This window comes from Vanellus vanellus (genome assembly GCF_965231255.1).
Source record: "Vanellus vanellus genome assembly, chromosome: 10".
NCBI lineage: Eukaryota > Metazoa > Chordata > Aves > Charadriiformes > Charadriidae > Vanellus > Vanellus vanellus.
The window spans coordinates 9,166,215-9,190,577 of record NC_138915.1 but is presented as its reverse complement, the minus strand read 5'-3'; the positions used below and the strand labels follow the sequence as shown (position 1 = coordinate 9,190,577).

The following is a 24,363-nucleotide window of genomic DNA, read 5'->3' as shown; positions in this document are numbered from 1 at the left end:
ATGTCATATATTTCTCTTTGCTTTCCTGTGTAGTCATTCAGACCTCTTCTTTACACTGGCTTGAGGAGTTCTGGCTGTTAGTTATCTGGCTGTTAGTTAGTTATCTGCTTGGGCAACTTTGGAAGGTGGGGAGAACATAACAAATGATTTTCCTGAATACGACTTCTGCAGTATTTTTGAAATATATACTCTTATCATTCATATGTGTGGAGCATGAGTAAAAGTTCTGGTCTTTCAATTCAAGCTGTGCCTTCCTATGTGAGAGGCAAGGAAAAGAATGTATTTTAGTCATAACATTTACATAGTCCATTATGATATGTTTAGTTGGTTTTGTGCCTTCTGGGTAACAACATTTTAACCCTTGGAGTATAGGGCTTAAACTGGTTTTATTTTTATTGTGTTTTTTTAAATTTTTCTTCAAGCTGTGTTCTGGAAATGTGGCCGCTGTGCTAGAGATAATATCATAGGAATCCCCATAAGTTTTTCAAATCCATTCTTTTCTTTGCGTGTACGGACTTTCATCCAGAATATAAGGCTGGCACCATCTATAACCTAGAAATTCAACTCAGCTACTGGAATGGGATCATCTGTTAAAGGCAGTCTTCTGGGCTTCCATGAAAAGCCAGGGAAAGTCTGTTCATAGGTTAACAGCTGTCTTAAAAAAAAAAAAAGAAAGGAAAAGGTAGGAATAAATAACTGCTTGTTCAGTAGATACAGAAATGATCTGGAAAGCATATAAATAGGTTACAATGATTGCTGCTTTTTATATGCTGAATATAGAATTGTAGAAGGATTTGATGTGTTGAACAGTTGAGTGATTAGATGTCAGCTGAACTTCAGTGTCAATAAATGCAAAATATTGCATATTTAAAGAACAAATAAGACGCTAAGCATCACTGGAAAAATTGTTGAGAATAAACTGGAAAACGTTTCTGAGATGCTTTATCCTGCACATAGTAGGATAGGCCTTACCGTCTGGCACATGGGGTGTTCGTATGATTTATACTTCAGTCAAGTTGCCTGGCATTTTCCTCTCTGAGCACGTTGGCATTGGTTGTACTATTTTCAAAGTTCATACAGATGATTTAAGACCATTTTGTGGCAGGACAAAGCCATCATACAGCTATGGAAATGCCTGGCATCGCTGGTCCACGATCCATGGTCTTGGGTCCATCCTTTTGCATGAAAGAATGAGATGTCAGGAGATGTCAGGAGAACAAATCGCCTTGTGGGTTAGGTAGCTGAGTGTTGCCATAGCTAAGGAGATTTCATCCCTGCGTTTACCTCAGAGTTTCTTGTGAGACAAGGCAAGTTTCTTACAGTACCTGATAGTTTCTCTCTGTCTGGGTGTCTGAGTCAAGATTTCCAGTCCGATTTACTGCTGGTAACTTTTATCTGCAGATAAAACTCAGCATTCAATTGATACAGAAGAAAATAAAGACTAACTGCTTATCCTGTGTGCTGAAAGAATCTGTATTTATTTAAGAAAAAACCAAGACTGTTATACTGTAATGAGCATAGCATCAGAACATGCACATAAAGGGAGAAACTAGTAATGTACAAATAATCTTCATTTTTGGAGTTGCCAACATATTTTGAAGAGCAAGCACTCAAAGCATTGCTCTATCAGATGTCTAAATGTAAACGGGCTGTAGGTTTTACAAAGCAATGGCATCAGCTTGTAGAGTGTAGAGTCTCCCGAGTCTGGAAATCTGTGCAGTTGTTTGCAAAAATCTCTGTTCCAGTTCCACCATCATAGTAATTCGTAATTTCTGTTTGCTAGTCATTGCTTTTCCAGAAGGCCAGGGGCTTCTACTTGGTTTCCCAGGGGCATACCACTACAATAAGTGTGGAAGTATTGATTATTATTGAAAACTGGTGTTTTCATCATTTGAGATTTCCTTTTTCTCCGAGTATACCGTTAACTAGGTTTTAAAAGCAAGTCTGTGAGTTCCAGCTCTTCATGAGGAGGAACAAAAAGCTCAAGTGAAAGATATTGTTGTCTTTTCAATGCCCAGAGTAGGTTTTTGAAAAACCTAGTGTCTTAAGTCAAGCAATGAATTTAAAATAACCCTTTTCCTCTGCAGCCTTTCTTCCCTGTTGCTAAAATAGATAAAGTATACTCGCTGAACAAGACAAAATGCATTCACTGTTGAACGATTTTCATGTGAATGACTGTCCTTGAGCTAGTACAGTAATACACCGTAGATATCCATCCAATTAAGACTTGGCGGTACTATAAGTGAGTAGCTATTATAATTTCTTTTATACCTATCCTTGTGTTGACAAATTTTGCTATCCAAAAGCACTCCAGAATTCTGAAGGATTACTTGGGAATGAAAACCTGAAAATCAATACTGAAAGTGAACTGTACTAATTCTGTGAAGAGGAAGGTTTGAATTTTTTAGGAAATGAAGCTGTCTTATGTCTAGATGTTTTTATGTGTTGTAGTATGTATATTGTATAGCATAATTGTAGTTTCTGTGTGGATATAATTAAAAAACCTTATCTTTCCTCAAGTCCTCACCCAGCAGGAATAATTTATTATAGCTGTGAAGTGGCGTGTTCTGAGAGTTACAGTACACCAGGTTCTGCTTTTGATGTACATATGGATAATTCAGTTTAAAAAATGGTTTCATATCAATGGTATTTTAAGCAATAAAGAATGATTCTTTAGCAGTGTTCTAAGTATTTTTCAGCTCATTATAGGGAGCAGGTACCTTATCTTTAAAGTGTAGGAAAAGTATCTGCTTTTGAATCAAATAGGCAGCAAAGCTACCTAATAGGGAAAATAAAACGCCATCCATTTTAACTGATTAGTTTGCTGTATTTTACTGGTTGGGGGCAGGCTTTCAAATATTGCAAGTATCACTAGCAGTGGGGGAATCGTATCAAGTCTTACAGGGAAAAGAGGCTGCTCGTACCAGAGAGAGGAAACTCTCTGGAGAGACAGGGCAACGGGCAATATCATAGGTAAGGAAGGGAAGGGAGAGGAAGCAAGGAGCAGGGAAGAAGTGCAAGGGAAGGTAGAAATAGGTAAATAGATTGTATGAGGAGGGGGATGAGATCCTAAGTTTAATCGTGGCTTGATGCAGACAAGTTGGGCTGGAAACTTAAAATAATATTGAAATGGGCAAAAATGTGAATTGTTATTCTTCTTAGTTTCTGAGTCAATATTACAGTAGCAATTAAAAGAAAAAAAAACAACAGTGAAAAATCTGCTTGAGATGTTGCAGGTAAATTCTTCTCCAGCTTTTACAGGGCCAGCTTTTGGTCAATGCCTGGAGCAAGGTCAGACTTCCCAAGGATTCGGGCACGGATTTATCCCCACCACTTAGTGCTGCTGACACATTCCTTACTTGGATTATCAAATATTTACCAAGTCCCTGCTTGGATTGTATTGCTAGCTATAGTAGTTGTAAATGCCAATTTTGTTTTTGGATTGATGAACTTCTATTCTGCTTTTAGTAAATTTTATGTAATTAGAGAAATCTAATTTTATTTCTTATAAATAGCCAAATGGCAGAATTGGCTACCCACCAAAACCCACCAAAATCTGTTAAAATGTGGTACATTCACCTTTATGCTTCTACTTTATTTTTTAATGGAATATTTTGTTAAATAACTGAAATGAAATGTATTGGTTTACAGCACACTGAGCTAATAGTTTAAGTAACATGCGAAAAACATCCTGAATACCTAATAAGCAATGGCCTAGCCAATTTTCCGGCCCAACAAAACTGCAGATGCACTGGTGGGTTAGGTTTCATCTGTGTAGGCTCCTCTTGTGCAGCAGAAGTAGGTCTTTGCTTTCCCCAGAGTATGGGCAGAGATGATGGGGACCTGGCTGTCGTGGCCGGGTGTTGCCTAGCAGCATTACTGCAGCAACACTCTGGGAAGATGGTGTTACAAAGGAAAGGATGCACACTTTCCTGAAAATCTGGTATCGACACAGTGGAGTAAAGCAGCAAAAAATAACTTGAATGCAGCTGGGTGGTGGGTCCAGAGTCATCTTTTTGAGCTTCCACTCCTAATTTGAGAGGCAGGATGAGAAAGTGGAATGCCGTATAACTGCTGTCAGACTCCCAACAAATTCATCTCAGTCAAATCAATTATACGATTTCTTAACAAGACCGTAATAAAAGCTTGCCATGGAGACACTACTTGTGCTGTGCAAATATACACTTCAAGGGTTAAGGTGGTAACAAGATCTTTTAATAAAGGATCTTCTCCAAACTTCTTGTTCCTTACAGAATCTGTCACTCTTCCACTTCCTTTTATTCTAAACAGTGGCAAAGGAAAGGAGAACCTCGGTCACAGCAAGCCATTACAGGTGTTATTGTGAAGGCTGTTGGACCCATTCCTTTCTGAAGAAGGCTTTATTTGAGAGAGGAATCACACGCTGAAATATAATGGTGTGAAGTGACAAAAATGGAGGTAGTTATCTGTAAGAATTTGCACAGGGTGGTATGAGGGAACACTGGCAGCAACAGGTCTGCCTGGGAGTAAGTCTTTAGGAAATGTGGAAATGAACTAAACTTCTTTTTATTATTATTAACGTAATGTTTTTTGGGAAGATGCTTCACCCTCTTACTCTTCCTTCCAAGATGGAAAGAGGCTTCCAGAAAGCTGCATAATCCCAGTTCTATTTGGTTCTCTGAATGGTTTCATTAAACATAAATACACGACTTGAGGTTGAGGCTTTGTTTTGGGCATTTCCCCCCTTTTTCCCTCTAGCACATTTGAATTTGCTGCTTTTTTCAAAAAAGGGAAGTTACAGTAGCAGAATTGAAGACATCTGGGGGAAAACACTGCTCCTTGTGCCAGGCTGCTTTTCGGGTGTTTTTGTAAGAACTTATATAATATTTTTTTATATCTCTCAGCTGCCTATACCACCTTTTTCTTAGCCCATGAGTATGTTATTCTAATATGAAGATATAATATGAAGATATAACTAATAAATCAGTTATTGTCAGCTGCTTGAAAATTCTCTGAAAGTGCTAAAGATTTCCCTAGACTGAATTTGACATGTTATTTCATGAAATTAAAGAATGTACCAGAAGTTTAACGTGTGAAATCTATTTTTGGAATTGTATTATCACATCAATGTGCATCTACATGATGCTGCGTTAAATGGCAAGTAACGAGAATCTTTTCCTGGGAAAGACTTGACATTAGAAAACCATTCATGTTTACACTACCATATGAAATGGCACGATGATATTTATGCAGAACTATCTTGCGGTGTTTACATCTAAGATGCACTTATTAAAAGATGGCTAACATTTTAAAGGTGACCCTTTTTTTTCCCCCATTGTAAGACCCTACGCTGCCTTGCTTACAGCTTTGCTGGAGTCTAATGATTGAGTCACCAAATTATGTGTGTCTGACTGAATTGTTTGTAAAACTCCATCCAAGAAGGCTCAGTTGCTTATGAGAATGTGACTAAGAAAAATGTTTTCCCATATGAAAATATTGGTATTGTAGACTTCTTTTGTCAGGGCAAGGGGCTGGTTTTCTGTAAATATTCCATCCCTAGGGCAAACGTGAGATTTTAGTTAGAGATTATGTTTCAGAAATGTGCCTGCTCATATTTGGGAGGAAATTCATCCAATTTGGAGGTCTGAGGCTGGAACAATCTCAGTGAATTCTCAAGGACCGAGACAAAATGAGAGTAAGAGGACTGACAGATGGATTTGATACAGACTCTATAGGAGAGTTGTGACGAACTGGGAATAGGAACTAGGAGTGAATAATGCTGCAAGTGCTGGAGGTCTTTGCTTTCTGTTCAATCCATGGAATACAATCTGCAAAAGTAGGCTGGAGGGGGCACAGCTGCAGACTAAAAGAAAAATTGTCCCATGGGTGAGGGAGCAGGATGCTGCTCCGGAGAAATGAAGTTTCTCCCTGCCTTTGCCACAGGATTCCTCTGTTGTAAGGGAAGTACCTGGAGCAGAATGGTCACCACGTGTGTGCTCCTTATTTACTGGGTGTCCTGCTTGATACCCAGAAGGCTGAATTGCAGAATTCCTAAGTTCTCTGTTAAAGCAATTTGAGATTGAGGGTATGCAAAATTAGGAGGTGCTTGCTTCAGATCCTTGTCTGTAAAAGTGGAATGTTAGTACTCCCATACCTCATTAGGGTGCTGCAGAAATAAATTTGTTTCTTCACATGAGATGAAAGTACAGAAAAGGAAATTTAAGCACTTTTTAAGTTCAGAAGAATGAATAAAGGATGGGGTCAGACACTGCAAAGAAAACTAAATATTGAATAACTGCTCACAGAATCAAACTGTTCACTGAATAAATGAAGAATACAAGGGGAAAGGTAGTATTTTAATGTTTATTTAACCAATTATTTTATACAGATGTACAGGAAGGCTGAATTGAGTTTAGAGGAGTAATCTGCATTCTGACACCTCCTAATTTCTTGAGGGCGTAATTTTGCAACCTTAATGTTGAAGAGTTTTTTGTGTGACTTGAATATAAACAGACTTTTTAAATGTCATTATTGTTATTTAGCTAATTTTTTTAAAGACAGTCCTGTTCTTTGAGATGGATGCGTGGGGAGAACAGCACTTCTGTCAAAGTTTGAGCATGTGTCTTGTTGAATTAGGTTCTGGGGGAATGCAGAAGAAGGACTGAGATGTGCAGCCACGCTTTTCCTCTTCGAATCACTTTACTCAGTGTGCCAAATTCTGCAGCAGCTTTTGTGTAGTGTATCCCCCAAAAGTCAGTTCTGTGGAACTGCTTTTTATGAGCGTTTGAGCATTGTGCAGTGGAACACACCGGCTAATGCCCGTGTGAAAGGTGTCTAGGAGAAATTGGCCTGTTACACTGAATAATGATAAAGCTGTGCAGAAATCAGGTGTACAAATCTCCTGTGACCCAGGGCTTGCGTGACTAATGATACCAACGGTAAATCACTCTGTTACAGACCTAAGTCTTTCAGGAAAACATCTTCATAAAGAAGAACTCTGAAGTGGGAGTGTATGAGGAAGGGATCTTTTACTTGAGGAAAGAAAAAAAAAATAGAAAGGGAATGCTAGTCCTGGAAAGTCTTGGTCTTCAGTGAAATTTGAATTTTCCATAGTGTGTAGTACAGCATTCTGCACAAACTTTATCACCGGACTCAGTTTGCCACGATTTTAGGTGTATACATTTTCTGTAGACCGCCTCAGAAAAATGCGATTGGCTTTCTGCTTCATGTTTGATTAGCGAAGGAGGCTGTTGTCTGTAGACTTGTGGCCTCGCTTGCTAAAGAGTTTGTATGGTGGGTGCAGGAGAAGATTGCAAGAAGAGAAGGAATTCATTGCACAGTGAAGGCAGGACTCCGCACCACTGGGAGCTTGATGGTGTGCAGCAATTGTTCTGCTGAAGGCTCAAAAAGCTATGCTTTTAAAATTGCTGTAGATGGCATGTTGGATGAATTGATGACTCCCGCGGAGAAGCACTTTGTGAATACAAGTTTCTGTTTATAGGCTAAGTCACAAACAAGAAAAAAGCATATCGCCAAAAAGATGTTGACCTAAGCCAGACTGTTTGGTGCTATTTTATTCTTTCAAGTTAGAATAGAGTTAGAAATGAAATGTTATTTTCCTGTTTCGCAAACATGAGTGTTAGATTTTGAAAATGTCAAAATCAAATGCGTGCATTTTTGATGAACCTTCTTTCAAAAGCCTGAATTCACAAAAACATAAATTGTGACTGAGTTGTGTGTTGATGGCAAGGAGAGAAACCCTTTCTGGTTTTTTATATCTTCTTCACATAGCACTGTGTGAGAATTTCACACTCAGGTGTGCATCCTAGCCCTGTAATCACTTTTAGGCAGTAGGAAGTGATCATGGGTGAATGCAGTTCCCTGGAGCCTGGCATTCCAGAATCCCAGGGTATAAATTACTTACAATGTCTAGCAATCCAAAGGTTTCCCATTGCTGCATTTCCCTATGATTGTCTCGCAAGCCCAATTAAATTATTTTCCCATCTTGCTCTTTCCAAAAGCTGTAAACAATTAGAGTTTATACAGGATAAAACAAATTAAAAGCAATTTAGAGTCAAACTTTTTTGGCATTTCTGTAGCATTTGGAAGGAGGGGAGGTCTCTTTGTGCTTGTCTGAGATAACAGATCCAGCTGCAAAAATCAGTGTGGCTTGCATCTTCCATCGGCCATTGTATAGATGAACGTTCCAGGCGAGCGTGAAAAGTCTGATGCAGAGAGGTGCATCTCTGGTGTTTTTCGGGCACTGTCAGAAGTAGAGGCAGAAACCTGATCCACTTATACAAAAGGTTTATCTGAGCGTGACTCTGGGAGGTCCACTACAAGCACAATTCACTTGGCTGCTGCGCTTTCCTCCCTGACAAGCTGGAAGGGGCCAGACTTTTGGAAAGATGCCTGGTTAGAAGAGTAACAAGATGCTCTGTATGGAGCCAGCTCTGTGAACTCTACTCTCTTTACAAAATAATTTCTGTCCCAACAGGCAGGGGAACTAGTTCCCGGGAAAGGCATTTTAAGTTCAACTGAAAGCGGTATTGATAAAGGATAGGGGTACGTTTATTGGAATAGGTTTGGTAGCCCATCAAGACCATTTGCAAACAGTCTTTTGAATAGGATTCCTGTCACCCGTGGTGTTAGAAAGGGACAGTTTGCTGAAATGTTTCATTTCAAATGACTAAAGAAGCGCTTTCCCTAAATATTGATATACTGAAATTCATAGGTGTTGGATTCATTGTGTTACTGAAGGAAACAGTGGAAGCATTGCTTGAGAAGATAACTCCCTATGAGATTCAAAATAAGCCTTTTGTTTCTTCACCCGTCAGGTTCCAATCCATCAAAATCTTAAAGAGCTCCTCGCCATCCGGACAGAGCTTCAGAAGAAGGTTGAAGATTTGCAGCGGGAAGCTGCTACACGATCCATTTCTTCCTCCTCTGATAGAGGTTCATCTCCTTCCCATTCAGCCACACCAGTGCACACCTCTGTGTGATGTGTAACAAAAGCCATGTGGGAAAATTTGTCAGGTAATACAGAGAGGAGGGTGAAGTGCTTTTCCCATCACAAAAGGGTTGTGAGTGACTTGTAATTGCTATGATCTACATGCCTTACTCTGTGTCTGATATTATCATGATGGGGCCAAAAAGAGCTTCAATAGATGTGATGTATTTTCTTGTTGGCAGTACCCACATGTGTTTTGACATCTCTAGCTAAATCACCAATTGTGAAATTAAACTTTGTTTTGAGCAACTAACAATTTAACCATCCTAAAAAGGAATCCATCTGCCAAGCAGACAGAAAAATGCCTCTCACGCTGCCTAGGGTACCATGCCTGGTTGAGAGAATCAGATTAAATGCCACATGATGCTTACACAGAACACAGAACGTTTTTCTGAATGGGAGCTCCTTATTTCACTCAGTAATATTTTTTTTTTTTGCTAGAGCATTTTATTTTTTTTTAGATAATTAATGCACTTGGAAATTGATTTTAAAATAAATGTTTTCCAGTGTAGTCAGTTTTACATTTTGACTAAATATGCCATTAAAAGTGGATGAAGTTAAGCTGGATTTATCAAGTACACCACACTGACTTGTATGATGTAATATATTTGTTAAAGCATGTATTTTAGTTTTTTTAATGCCTTTTGTACAAGTTGAAATAAAGTCTTTTGACTGTTTAGCTTATTGTTCAGCTTCAGCCTCCTGAGCAAGGGGTAAACTTATACATGTCAAAGTCTTGTACAAAGTAAAAGTTTGTTTTCTAGCAAATGGTAATATTTGGGGTTGGAATGACACCCAGCTGTGTAAATTGTATAGTCTGTATAGCTCCACATTTTGTTAAGCGTGTTTTGTTTTAAAGTGTACACACAAAATGCAAAGCTGTGTCCATTTATACACATGTGTATGTGATGTTAAACACATGCATACTCCCGTGGTTTTAAGCTGTAAGTTCAGAAAATGGATCCTGCCTGTCCAGACTCTTTGAAGACCTTAACTTGTAACGACTTTGTTTGACAAAGTTTTTAAATAATATGATCTTAATTGGTTTTCTTGAAATAAAGCCTCTTGGCTTTTTGTTTTTTAAATTGCTGCTAGCAGTTTTTTCTGTAAAGTAAATAATTTAGTGGTGTTTTCATATAAAATATACGTTTCCAACTGTCTTTCGTCTTCCCCCTAAAATATTCATATCAGAGATTTGATTACTATAACATTCAACCCTTTAAAAAATGTGGCTTTCTTGGACGGCCCAGAAATGGTGCATGCTGAAAATTTTCCCTGGATTGTTTTCTTTGCTGTGTTTCATGAGAATCTGGTTCTTCTCCTTAGGGCACTTAAATACTGCAGCTCTGCTTTTTGACTCGTGCTTGTATTGTCCAAGTTCTGCTAGTGCAAATTAAGCCTCGTTCTTAAGAGCCAATTGATTCTATATGCTGATTGTGGTTTTTATTGCCTGTGAGTATTCATTTATTACTGCGCATTTGTTCTTAATATGCGAGGGCGCTTTCCTGTTTCTCTGCATTCGTATATGGAACGTATAGTTCATGCACAAGGTGAGCCGCTGAGCACTTTTGCAACTTCAACTGGAAAGGCAGATGCGCTGTGCCCAGTCTTACAAATTTGCTGTGCAGTGCAGGCTGTTTCAACATGTCCTTTTTATTATAGTGAATGCTTTTTATAATAGGTACTCACCTTCAAGAACAAAGTTTAGGAAGGCCTGCAATGTTGCCTCTCTTAATCAACCTCGGGCTTTTTATGAATAGATGAAAGATGTTTTCTTGTAAAAATGGTTCTGCTGAACAGTATGCCAGCAGTGAATTTTACATTGCCAAAATATGTTGAGCTGGTATTGAATTAAACTCTTCCATACTTCGGATTTCCTTGACATTTTAACTGTATATTAAAGCAAAGCACGTTATCTCTAAAATGCAGTGCTAAAGAAAATCTTTTGAAGTTTTCCTCTTCATTGCTGCTAATAATCACAATATTTTCCCTGTAATTATTGTAAAAGTGATGACTGGATTAGCTTGGGCATTCTGAGATTTTTAAAGCTTAGATTCCTAGAGCTAAAATCTGAGAATTCGGTTTTGCAGAGAAGAATACCAGTTATTTCAGCCGACTGGCTGTTTATCCACAAGTTCCAACATAGCTCAGGGAGTCGTCTCTGATCTGAAGGGGGAGGGGTCCTGCTGCAATACGTGTAGGCACAACGGATGTCCTTGTACGTACTTAGCATGGAAAGTTTCAAAGGTATTATATAGCTCATATGTGCTCGTTAAAGCATAGTTTTATATTTAAGAGGTGACTGTCTTTGTACTCAGTCTGACTCTCGATTATCAGATTTTTTCCTATTGATTTAACAACTAATTCTGTCATTATGTTTTATTTTTTAATAAAGCAGTATTGAACTGGTTGAGGAAAGAGCAGAACCCTGTTTCCTGTCTGATGCACCTTGGACAGAACTATTAACTTATTCAAAAGCTAGATCTGTGGCTTTGGTTTGGGGGTTTGACTCTGCTGAGTATAAAGAGGACATGCAAAGACAGCAAGCAGTTAAATTCGACCTGTAGGATTTTCCTATTGTCAGTGACATGTGAGAAGTGGGACAAACAGAATTTGGTGTCCCAGAACGGGCTGACGCCTTGGTAACCAACTGAAACGTTTTTGTTTGTAACGTAAGTTAAGTGAATCATCGGCATCAGACACTTTGCCATTTTAGTCCTGTTTCAGAGCTGAATTATACTTTTTCCTCCTTTGTAGATAAAAGTAATTTTTTTGTTGTGTTGTTTCATTAAAATGGTAGGTGGCTTTTAAAGCTGGTAAACAGTCCTATCTGCCCGGTTTTGTCCCCTGCACAGGCAGCCTTGCTCTCAAGGAGTTAAAGCTTTAAACAGGAAGCATTTGATTTTTCTCTTCTTTTCCAAGCAAAGCTGCACTAATTCATATGCTGTATGTAGTAACCCCAAGAATGGCTGGTTCTGTAACACAGAACGGTTGTTGGGATCAACAGCCCCTATTCACTGAGCCCCACAGCAGAGGACAAAGTAAAACGGACAATTTAGAGTATTCCCCACGTAAAGCACTTATGTCAAAAAGCAAAAAGGAACGTCTGTTTGCTGGGAGATCACATCTGCTGAACTAAGTGGGTATCCTATTAGAGATCTTTTGACTGCCAGATCTCGTGCAGTTGGCAAGAAAGAATTTTATTTCTACAAGAAGTATGAGTCAGAAGCAGCTAGTTTGAAATACAAACCACCTTTCTTGACTGTGAGACTAAGCACTGCATCGTTATACAAAGGTCACAAGCTTAGTTCGCGCTGCACGGGAGATTCATCTACGGGATGTGAAATTCCAAAGAAAACTGCAGGAAACGTAGGGCAGCCAAAAGGACCGAAACCCAGCCGTGCTGAGCGCAGGCAGGGACACAGCGCGCTACCTCCAGTTTAGGTGCTGGGTGACCCGAGGAGAGCATGTGTGCGCGTACACATACTTCACTTTTACCATTAAATTAAAGTTTTCATAATGATACTTGTTTTTTCACAAACTCCAGTTTGGTTTGATTTTTTAAATGAAATTTTTAGTGTAGTTATAGAAGAGGTGATGTGCAATAAGGCTATAGCCCACCGTTTTCACTTTAATTCTAACATGGAACAAAAAACACAAAAAACCAAGTCTAAAATGTCTTACTAGACAACTGGTTTTATTTGGTGTTTCCCGATGGCAGTCAAATTCTGATTTTTACCCCCATGATGTTTACATGCACATTAGCAAAATGAGTCTTCTCTTTTCATAGCATAACATTCAACCCTCATTTGGTATAGACCGCTTCTGCATCAGCAAACGGTGCTTTTAAGTAAGACCTTCACTCAAAAGAAAGGATTCTCTAATTTCACAGTACTATTGTTTCTGAACTTCATTTGTTCCTGAACCTCCTTTGTTGCAGAAGCAAATTTGTAAAGCCTTAGCTTGTTGACTCATCTTTCTCAGAATTTGAAATGGTGTTACGGACTAATTCCATTTTTATCACAACAAATGAGTAGTTAAGAATGACAATATAGCACTTGTAAGGGTTCCTTAGGGGGGTTGCATGAAAATGATGGAATTTAGAGTACCAAAATATCTGAAATTCAGGTCAGAGTATACTCAACTGAAGAATCTAAACTGAAGAAACTACTACAGCATTGCCAAAGGAAAATGCAAGTAATTGATAAACAACAGGAAAAGAGCTAGTTAAATTCTTTCAGTTCTCTGTTTTCTCTGTAATTGAGAAACCTTTTCTGAATCATTTTATTAAAAATAGCTTTAGTTAAGCTGAAGAAGTGAAGCGTGGTAAGAAAAAGGGCTCACAGCACAGGTAGCGTAAACTCTCAGGGCAGCTGTCTATATAGGTTTTGGACTATGTGAAAAAAAATCCCATTTTTAATGGCCTTTTTTTATAAAGGATGAGAAAGTTCACACCATGTATACAAAGCCTAAAGTGCAGGATTTTTTTAAAATTCCATGTCCAGATTTAAAGAGAATAGATACTAATTAAATGAAAGCAGTTAGAAGGTCAGTGCCGGGTCAGTTGTTTCAGAACTTGGATCGCTACTAGGAAAATACACAGGAATCCTCTCAGTTGCTATAATGCCTAAAATATAGATGATGTATAAACTCCCTCTTTCTCAGAGAGGGGTCTGAGAGTTCAGGTGGAGAAGGAGACAGACTGCAATAAACAGCAATTTGAGCCTTTACTGACATTTAGCACATTGAGACTTTGACTCGTGTCCGGTTTTGAAGAGAAAACCAAGTTTAGTTTCTTTACTGTGTCAATCTACTTGTCAAAATTTACTTGTCGATGTTTTCCTATTTGAACTCCTGGAGAAAGAGATCTTCAATTCTGTTACTGTAAATCTGTGAAAAAGCGCTCCCTTTCACTGCTGTGCATTTATGGTTTTCTACGTACCTTGGAGTTACGCTACGGGATAAGTATTCACCAAAGGCATAGGAAAGGCCTTGGGGAATGGAGCAACTTCTGAGTTCCAAAAACTGGGTGGTTTTTTTTTCAGTGAAACAGTGGTGGGGTTTTTTGGCTTTTTTTTTTTTTTTGGCCTTTTTTAACCTGTGGTATTTGTGGATGAAACGCGTGTTTCTCGTAAGTTCTAGTGTGAGAGTTCCCCAAAGGAGGGGTTGGTGCCATATTCTTTAAGCGATGCTGGACGCTCCATTGCACTGTCCGCTGGACAAACGGGGCGGGCACGGTAACAGAAGCGCAATAATCCCGGGGATCCGCACCTACGGAAACCCCCATCATCCGCAGGAGGAGACATGGAATTAGGGAATTGATGTAAGCTGGGGAAGCGGCTCCTCGTGTTCGCCAGTGCCGTGCGGGAACACCTCATCTACAATCACTTTCTGAAAACGTTTTTCCTGCTACAGCTTTCCCGCGTGTTGGGCTAAGAAAGAAAAAGAGGCGCTGGTGTTTGGGAACGGAGACGCGCGCACTCGGCCGTGGGGCTTGTCGGCGTCCGGGCTGCTGCACGCGATGACGCGCAGCCCGCGCGGCACGTCTCCTCCCTCAGTAGCCTTCTCGGGGAGCAAGCAGGCAGCGTGCATCCCGCCTCTGGTTCCTCCGCTCCCAGTCTCTGAGCAGCCGGTAATTAAATATTTTGTTTCTTCATCCGAACACATTCATAGAACAAAGCGGCAGTAGTTGGTAGCAGTATTGTTGTAGCCCGAGTATTCCCAATGCGCGCGAGGCGCCATATACCCCTAGAACTCGTCTCCCTTATAAAGCACCGCGGCTGTTCTGCTCCGGCTCGTGTAAGGCTTCAAAAACGCAAGCGTTAAAAAGAGCATAAGGGATGGTGCAGCTACTGCAAAACACTCGGCCGTGTTACTCGGCCATTTCCTTTCACGGGGAGCCGGCGGGCAGCAACGCTCCGGCGCTCCTTCACCTCCTGCCAACGCCTTCGCCAACTCCCGTCTACCTGAAAGCTGCGGATTTGTACCCCAGGCTGACGGGCTGGGTTTCTACATGCATTCACAAAATACGGGCCTTGCGGAACAGTACACAATGCACACGTTTGAGGTTTACGTATAAATAGCGAGTACCTCTTACACCGCGTGCATTTTCCTTCACTTGCAAGCGCGCTTTTTAAGCGCTCGTTGATTTGGATAAATATATCAGAAAGCGGCAGCCCCCACATCTTAGCAGCGATCAACAAGGGTTGGGGAGGGATTGGAAATAGAAACACAAACTCTTGCAAGGCAGCAAAGGTACCGGGCGGTTGAAGAGGGCTGCCTGAGCCCGCTGTGGGGCGGCGGTGCCGTGGTGGCGGCCGCCCCCCCCCATCCCCGCGTCCTGCTGAGCACCGCTGGTGGCCCCGTGCCACCCAGAGAGCCGCAGGAACCCCACAGACAGCGATGGAGGACCCATCCTCTCGGGAGGTTCTGTCTTGTTTCAAGGTTAGTCGGTGACGCAAAGGACGAAGCTTTATATCCTTTTTCTGCCTCGGGGGCCGGGGAGCGCTCGCAATAGTTGCGTTAATGATAAAAGGAGAAGGGGGACGACGCTGCCTCTTGCTAAGCCCGACCTCTCTTGTGGCAGGGAGCGGGACAGGTCTTAACGGATACGTACCTGCTTTGTTTTCTTTTGGGTCAAATTTGTTCTACTGTGAATGAGATCTGAACCTGTCCTTGAGAGCACCCAAACACACACAGTTCTCATTTCGGTGACAATCTCACGTCACACAAACTGTATCGCTCGGCACCTCCAGCTCCGCTCCCATCTCCAGCCCAGCCAGGCGTTCAAATGGTATTGCTAGAAGGGAACGCTGCGCACCCCGCTCTTACCGGTATTTATGACCTGGCGTGAAAATCAGGTCCTTTAACGCGGTTAGAAGCCCAGCGCTGCGCGGCGGCGAAGCATCCTCAACTCCTGGCGCCGGAGCAGGGAGTCACCTGCCTCAGCCCGGGGCCCCTCCTGAGGCCGTACCCATAGGCACTTCACATTTAGGTGTAGCTACGCCAAGGACCGCCACCTGCCCTCGGGAAACGCGCAGTTCGCATCGCCACCGTCGGAAGCGACGTGCCCACAGCCGCCGGCAGAAGTTTGGCTGGAGGTGCTTTGGATGGTTTGCTTTGGATGGCTATTTACAGGCACTTCGCTGTCCTCGCACCCGTGAGCTCTTCCGCTCCTTGAAAAAACATCTCGTCCCGTAATTGCAAATCGACCACTGCTGACACACCTTCGGTTGGTTCGCGTACAGCTGGACATCAAACCTACAGTGTTACTTCAGTGTAAACATATACCTCTTTACAAAAAATAAACACATAGAACCACTCTAACCCGAAAGCCGAGAGCCACGAGAAGCCAGTTCAAGCCTAAGTATACATTAAATAGCTTCGGAGTCAAATTAAATAAAAAGCTAAATTACAAGCATGTAAGATCTCTGTTTGCAGCGGACTGATCCTTTTGGAGCCCCGGGTCATGCTTTACATCTTCGCGCTGTCTTGTTTTGGTGGTTCTGCTGACTGCGTTTCCAGTACCGAATATTTAACTGGGGAGAAAGAGAAAAAATCGTGAGTACAACAGCACACGATGGAAGCAGAGCGCACGCAATGGCTGCCCGGTGCTGGATGGTTGTACGCGACGTTGGAAGAGCCTTTGCAGCAGCCTCGGTTGTCTGTCACCGAAGGAAGGACCATGCTTTCATGCTTTTCTTGCCTAAGACGCTCTCGAGGGCTGAAAACACGAAAGCTAAATATTAACCGCCCCCGTTTGCAGCGTGAGCTGCCGGGTCTCTGCGCCTGGCTTTCCTCTGTGTGCAATAAAGGGGGAAAAACACCCGGGGGGTGTCTCACAAGAAGCTGCAGCATCGCCGAAGCGGTGTCTTCACCAAAGAGCCAGGGCAGCCCCGTACGGCGCGGTGGCGGGGGGGGGGGTTGAGGAAAGTCCCTCCGTAAAGCCGCTTTTGTGGCCCGACGCAGACGGGGCGAGGAGCGACGGGTCTCACCTTGGGGCTCCTCGCTTACGACAGCCTCCATGTTTTCTCCTTTCACGTATTCCGCGTTAAGTCCCTCTGAGAAGTAAGAATAAAGAGAGTGAGACGGGGGGGTAGAAAGTAAAAATGATCTGCTTTGATGCCCTAAAAACTCTGCTAATGGGCCTTTGTGCTGCAACAGCGAAGGTGCCCCTGTGCAGCCCCCCCTGCGCCACCGGCCCCACGGAAGCACCAGTGAACCACAGGCAGTGCCGAGAACGCGCTGCTGGATTTTGAAGTGACCGCAGAGGCTTGTCTAGAAGGCACAGCTGCTCGCAGCGCCCCTTTTTATCCAAATCTCTTGCTTCACCTCTGTCAGGCGAGGCAGCGGGGCTAATTACTCCGCTCGGTCTCGCGGACGGAGGGGACGGCGGCGCAGCAGCGCGGAGAGATGGTATCGGCCCCGCGAGACACCGACTTTTGCGGAGCTGCGAGAGGCAGTTCAGAGCGGGGCTGTGGTGATGAGGGGGGATCCTGGTGGGGTGTCAGATCCCAAACACGTCCCTGATTTAAACGCAAAAAGAAGTTTCCGATGTTTGCAGCAAGCGGCCAGGGCCAAGGCTGGGCGCTGCGAGGGGGTGCGCACGGGGGAGGGGGGGCCACCGCTCGCCCTGGTCCGGCTCAGAGCTGCAGAAGATGGAGTTAAGACTGTCTGGGGGGTGCCATGGACCTCCCCCATCCTCTCCAGCTCCTCTAAAGGACCTCTTTGGAGAGAGGCAGAGGTGGGAGCGCTGTGCTAACTGTTTCACCCCGTTAGGGAGGGACCGGGGAGGGGAGACGGCGGTGCTGGTTTGGGGAGCAAGGCTGGGGCAGCCCACGCCACGGCCATGCACCGCGCGCGTTTTCGGCATCTAAACTCACTACACCTCTAAACGCCGCGCGCGGCGTGGCAGGGACCCGCCGTGCCTCACCGCCGGGCTCTCACGGGGCTCGCTCCTACCGCTCGGGGAAGGAGGGAGGCCGGGAAGGGTGCCGGGGCCCGGGCAAAGCAGCACGATGGCAGCGCTGCCGCAGCAATGGGGCAGCCATTGGGAAAAGTTTCTGCAACTGGCTAAAAAAAAAATCCCAAACCCACCATAAAACCCCATGCCAGCAGAGAGAGCGCAGTCTGCGGCCGGCCAAGCGGCGGAGGCGGGCGAGGAGGTGCCGGAGCAGCACCGACAGCCCCCGTCCCGCCCGGGCACAGCGGGCGCTGTGGGGACAGAGGGACACGGAGAGGCTGAGCCCCAGCCCAGGGCACGGCCGGCCGGCGGGAGACGCGCTGCCAGGAAAGAAGTGGGATATTAGGCAGCGCTGTACACGTCCTCGTCAGATGAGACTCAAACAGGAGAAACGGAGCCGCAGCCTCGCCGCCGCAGGAGGAGGGCCGGGCAAGGAAAGGAGGGAGCCGGGCCCGCTCCTCTGTGCTTCGAGCGAGTGGTCATCACACACCACCGCCGCCTCCCCCCAGGACGTGTGTTTTGCTGGGATAACACCAAACGCAATTTATGTTTTTCAACAAAAAGGCACTTTTGCAGTGGCTGACGGCCCTTAGATTTCTGTCATGCATTGCAACGCGTCTAAGGCCTGACATTAGCCCAGCATGCCATGTCTGATGGCTTAAATTAATCCTCCTTTATAATTAACTTTAATTTCCTGCCGCCTTTCTGGGGCTTTGTGTCTCTCAGCTTCCCCCTCATCAAAGCCTTTACTCTTTTTTTTTTTAATTATTTATTCTTGCCAAAATATCATTTAAGTGGGGGGAATATGCAAGGGTGTTTCATTCCATCACATTCATTTGACTTTTCCTGCTGATCTAATTTACCAAAATGCTCCTGTTTGTTTCAGGCACAACTGGGAAAATAGCACAATTCCAGCAGAAGTTTCCAACCCCAAACACCCTTCCCCCAGAGCAAAGGAGACTCGCAGGAGATTTCATTTGATTAATTTAAGAAGAGCTTTTTCCAGCTGTTTGCAACCCCCCCCCCCCCCCCCCGGAGGGGCTCAGGAGCCCTCCATGTCCTGGGTGGTGCCGTGGGTGAGGCTGTCGCGACACCTCCCACGACGCTTACACAGAGCAACTTTACGGGGCAGCTCATGAAAAAGGCACTTTCTGGGAAGAGGAAGCTTTGCTGCTTAATTTGCACTTAATCACAGTGATTGCTGCACACCTGCAGGAGGGTGGGGTGGGTCCTACCCCCCACCGCTGCCCTCGTTGCAGACGCTCGTTGTGCTCCCTCCGCTGCTGCTGCCTGGTGAGTTCTTACCTCTTGCTGAGATTTTGGGGTGGTTTTTTTTGGTTTGTGGGTGTTGTTTTTTTTTTTTCTGTATTTACCCTGTTTGGTGGGGGTGGTTTGGTCTTTGGCTGTGACTGTCAGTGGGTGCGTGCGAGGGGCTGCGCGCAGCCTCCGGGCTGGCAGCGGGTCCTGGGGCCATCGCCGCTGCTGGGTGCCGGAGGGGACCTGGGGGCTCAATAACCCGCCGTTGGGGCTCAATAACCCGCCGTTGGGGCTCTGCTGTGCCAGCTCCGGGCCACTGGATGCCTGACACCCCCTCCTGCCTCTGGGCTGGAAAAGGGCAGTATGGTTCAGGGGGTAAATAGGTGGGTGCTTGTTCTGTGCCCCCCAAGGTTTTTAGGGTTAGACTTACGCTGGATGCTGAAGCAGAACTTCTTCTGCTGGTAGGAGATGTAGCTGGAGACGGCCCCGATGAGTGCCATGGCCAGGGCGCTGGCGATGCCGGCGATCGTCCCCGTCTCCGCCACTGCAGGGCACAGAGAGAGAGCAGGGTGCTGTGCGGCGGGGGCACACGCACCTCCCATCCCACCCCACCCCATCCCACCCCATCCCATCCCATCCCATCCCACCCCACCCCATCCCATCCCACCCCATCCCATCCCATCCCACCCCATCCCATCCCATCCCATCCCATCCCATCCTACCCCATCCCACCCCATCCCACCCCATCCCACCCCATCCCATCCCATCCCTGCCACTGCGCCTGCACCCGCGGTGGTACCCACCTCCGCTGTAGTTGTTATCGGTGTTGCCGCCGGCACCTGCAAGAGACACAAGCCCGTCAGCGGCCCCGTGCCCCTCTGTTCCGGGAGGGAGCGGGCACGCGGGGGAGGGGTGGCAGCGTGGCCCCAGGGGCAGCCCTGGGCTGGGGGTGAGTCTGTGCCCCATGGGGCACCGAGTCCCTGCGGCCCCACACCTCCGCCCGGGGCGGCTCGTCGCCGTTTCTCCGAGGGTTCTGAAGCCGCTCTGCTCTCCCACCGCGTGTGCTTGGGGGGAGCCTCCGCGGGGGACACCCCCGCCTGCACCACGGTTAACGTCACCTCCGCGTAACGAGCGGATAAATGACACTTCGTCAGGTAGTTACGCCGTGCACTTGGGCTGCCGCAGGGAGGTGACCGGCCAAACTCTGTAATGTCAGGGAATCCTCACTTGGCTTGAAGTCTAGTGTAAAATCGCCTTCCCTGGAGACGCTGGGTTGGGAGGAGAAGCCGCTCCCGCTGGAAGCTGCAGTCCTTACCGAGTCACTTACATCCTGAATTTATGGAAGCAGGTCAGCGGTGTATTAATGCCTCTGTTGCGGTTTGTCCTTGGCATGGGGATTCATTAAATGTTGATTGGGCTTGCGGTGTTCATCTCTTTACTCGACTGCTTTTAATATTTAATGCTGTGGATCCACGCGAACGCGCAGGCTTATCCGATTGTTGCTGGTTTTCCTCCTCGTTTCAACCATCGGCGGTCGCGTGGTGGAAGGAAAACCCTCTGGCGGCACAGGGGTGGGCGTCTGCTTTCGAGGTGGATGGGGAGATGTGGGTCCCATCTGCCCTGGTGGTGGCTGGAGCTGCGACCCTCCAACCACTGGCACAAGGTGTGACCACGGTGGCCAAAAACTGTGTATTCCCCTATCCCCACGGCTGACAGCCCCTTCCCCGCGCGTGTGCCCCCGTCAGAAGGCAAGGTTGGCTGGTACCGTGCTTATTGCCTGAGCTGCGACCGCGACAGCAAATGAACATATGTAGATCACCGCTTACCCTTCTTCTCGTCCGGGCTGTAGCCACCATCCACAATGCCGGCCAGGTCGTCATCTGAAAATGCTTAAAAAATAACAGGAACAAATGGTGGTTGACACACGAAAGGAGACGTGACCAGCACATCTCGGTACAGGTGAAAAAGTTATCTTGGATGCGTTTGTAGTGGGAATGTTTAATTTGTGTAGGATGAGCACAGAGAAACATGGTCTGGGCATCAGCAGATGCGTGAGCGGAGGTGTTGAACCCCCGGTGCCAGCGGGAGCCTCGGGGCACAGCAAGGCGTGCGATGGCAGAAGGGACCCAACGCCGAGCCCGCAAAAGGCTCCTTCTCTTGATGCTGCGCCTTGGGAAGGGCTACCTTCACCTCAACAGCCTGGAAGACACTGCCTGATTCACCACCCTACCCCAAAAAACAGGTTTGTGGTCTTCGTAATGAGTGTAAAAAGAGAAAAAAGCCGTGCCTACGCCGGAGCCTGGAGCGGTCCCAGGCAGGCAGGGGTGCGGCGATGCCGGGGGAACGCCTGCGCTGGTTTGTGACCGGTGCCACGTTCCAGGGGTTCAACGCCCCGACCTTTCCTGCAGGGGTCTGAAACCTCAACAAGCCCAGAATATCAAAGTGCAGACAAGTCACCTAGTTAATACAATCTAATAAAATATCTGACTATTAATTACACGTGCGAGCAGGGTATACGGCCATCTCGACATCAATAAACTAGCCGTGCAAAGTCTGTTTTCTAGCTCAAGTGCTCAAGGGAACAATCCTCGTAGACAAATGATTCATTCACCGGAGTATTTTAGAGATGGAAAAAAAAAAAAAATAATCTCCCAGCCCATAGCGTATGTTATGCCAGGACTTAAGCCTGCTCCAGATTTACGTCTTGGCAACGAGCGCGAACCCCAACAGCACATGCCCTCGGTTAAATAGCTGTCAGGTTCGGGGACGAGGGGGAACTTAACACAATCGCCGCAATCTAATGGGTCAGGAGAGACCCCGGGAAAGAACCCTGCAGACAGGCAACAGGTCGTTAGGCAGAGCTGCTCTCTGCCAAGGGCCGCCGAGGCGGGGGCTCCCTCCATCCCCGCAGTCCCAGAGGAAGGAGCGTCCCCCTCCTCGCCAGGGGCATCCGCGTCCTCGGCAGGGGCAGCGGGGCGCTGGCTGCAGGCAGGGGCCTCTCGACAAGGCAGTGCCGTTGTTTCTCCACACCCCGTCGCTTAGCGGGGATGGTGTCCGGCAGCGAGAGCCGGTACCCGGCTGGTGGCAAGCAGGACAGAGAGGGGAAGTCAACGTACCTTCACCCGGCCTTATGTCCGGCCTCCCAGCACCTTTCCCATCGTTCTTATCATCAAGGGCATCAGCCAAGTCAAAATCCATAGGATCCTTTGCTAAAAAAAAACAGCACGGGGGTTAGCAGCGCTGGCCACAGGATGGGGAACTCTGCAATTAATTAATTAATCAAGGAAATGCTCAGCTTTGCTAGGGAAAGTATTGGTGAAAGAGATGAAGCTCCCACCACAAGCATCTCCCGGTTTTGCTAGGCAGCGTCGTGGCAGATCTTCCCAACCCATCCCGTTTCCTGCCCCCGCGCCGCTGTGCTGAGAACTGTCGCGTTCTTCCCGCAGAGAGGGTCTCGCGCCGCGGCTCGAGCGCCAGGCGGTCGGATAAATCAAGCCAGATAGAAAAGGTCGGAGCCGAAGGGGCGCTGCCGAGGGCCCGGCCAGCGGCAGTGCCGGGGGTGGATGCCCGGGAGGGGATGGAGGATGCCGTGCCGTGCCGGCTGCTCGGTGTTATTTTCCTCCGCGAACCGCCCCGCCGGTGCCCCGGGCAGCCCGGCTCTGACAGAGCAGCTATTGCCTTCGCTAAACGGCAGCGAAAACCGCGGCACGGAGCCAACCTGAGCTCCTCAGCCCTCCCGCCAGCTCGCACCCGAGTTTATTCCGATCCCAAAACTGATCATTTATTTTTGAAGCCTGTGAGCGCCTTTTGCCAAAACTCCATCCGAACCGGCAGCAAAGTGCCCGGCTGACAGGGTGCCGAGATACCCTGTCTGCCCTCTAGTTTTCTATTTAATTTTTTTTTTTTCCTAGATGTCTCACGTGAACAAACAAACCGGAGGCTGGACGTACCGGGGCGAGGGGCAGTGCCGCCACCACCGCGCGTCCCCAGGCCTCTGCCTGCGCCGGCAGCGGAGCCAGGGCGCCGGCGCGGGGTCTGGGGAGCTCACCCTCACCTGGGTTATGCCTGGGGGGGGCCCTTGTAGTTTTTGGCTGCTTGGTCGTGGTGGTGCGGATGACATCCCAAAAGCTGTTGTCTGAAGGGAAAAAAAAAAAAAAAAAAAAGACACCAAAATGCTGTCACCCTCTCAATGGGGGGACACCCCCCATTTGGAGGAGCGCTGGGAGGCGAACCCCCTCCCCACAGGGACACCCGCTGGGGCAGTTCGGTGCTGTGGTCTCTCCACAGCCTCAGCTGCCCCTCACACCGGGGGCACCCCCGGCCCGTCGGTGCCCCGGGGGTGTTCGAACCCTCGGTGTGGGTGGTAGGCAACTTCGTAGGGATCCCCTGTGCCGGGGCACACGTCAGTGGGGCTTGAATTTGAGAAAGGGGCAAGCAGGACGGCCGGGAAAATCCCCCCCAAACACGCTGCCGGGGGGACGCCCGCCGCCGCCCGCTGATGGGTGCTGTGCCACCACGAGCAGCCCCGGGCCACCCCCGCCGGTCACCCGCGGCACGCAGCAGCAGGACCGGGCGCCGCTGAAATGATACTTAAGGATGTGCTGATTTGGTGATGGAATCTCCCACCTAATAGCAGCAAACGGCTCCGTTCGGGTTAAAACCTTTTAGAAATGCTGCTCGGCGAAGCCCCCCGCTATGGCTCATGAAGGGGGCACCTGGGCAGCGAGGGAGGGAGGGAGGGAAGATGGCTAAATGCTGGTGCCGACCCTCCTGGCATGTCAGCGAGAGCCCGGAGCGTCTCCTCTGCCGGCTCCGCTACCACGGTGGTAGAGGAGCAGGAGGAGGTGGTCACCAAAACTTGTCGGAGCTCCTCTGTCAGCCCCCAATCCCAGCATCCCGCTGCCGGGATGGCTCCCGGTTACCTCGGGGAGCGTTTCCCCCCGCCTGGAGCCCCGAAGGAGAGCACAGGGAGCTGCGCAGTACCTGGCTTGCCCGGCCTGGGGAAGGGCTTCGGTGTCGGCTTGGCTGGTTTGGTGGTAGGCTCCAGAGGGGGGTCAAAGTAATCAGCCAAATCAAAGCCTGGTGCAGGAGAGAAGGGATCGTTAAACCCCCCCCAATCCTTTGTGGGGACGGTGCGAGGCTTTCGGCACGCAGC

General features: G+C 46.9%; 2 protein-coding genes across 2 annotated transcripts in view; one reads left to right on the top strand and one right to left on the bottom strand.

Annotated features, from left to right (window-relative positions):
* MTMR1 (myotubularin related protein 1) overlaps positions 1–10,079 on the top strand; it is a 38,701-nt gene extending 28,622 nt beyond the window's left edge. The window contains exon 16 of the mRNA XM_082488121.1: positions 8,817–10,079. Coding sequence (XP_082344247.1) covers positions 8,817–8,981 — 165 coding nt within the window. The 3' untranslated portion in view covers positions 8,982–10,079. The remainder of the gene's footprint in view (positions 1–8,816) is intronic.
* Positions 10,080–15,807: 5,728 nt separating this feature from the next.
* Positions 15,808–24,363, bottom strand: part of CD99L2 (CD99 molecule like 2) — a 30,165-nt gene continuing 21,609 nt past the window's right edge. The window contains exons 4-11 of the mRNA XM_082488120.1: positions 24,192–24,287; positions 23,263–23,343; positions 22,325–22,417; positions 21,035–21,097; positions 20,012–20,047; positions 19,639–19,752; positions 16,984–17,049; positions 15,808–16,527 (exon numbers count right to left, since the gene is read on the bottom strand). Coding sequence (XP_082344246.1) covers positions 16,463–16,527; positions 16,984–17,049; positions 19,639–19,752; positions 20,012–20,047; positions 21,035–21,097; positions 22,325–22,417; positions 23,263–23,343; positions 24,192–24,287 — 614 coding nt within the window. The 3' untranslated portion in view covers positions 15,808–16,462. The remainder of the gene's footprint in view (positions 16,528–16,983; positions 17,050–19,638; positions 19,753–20,011; positions 20,048–21,034; positions 21,098–22,324; positions 22,418–23,262; positions 23,344–24,191; positions 24,288–24,363) is intronic.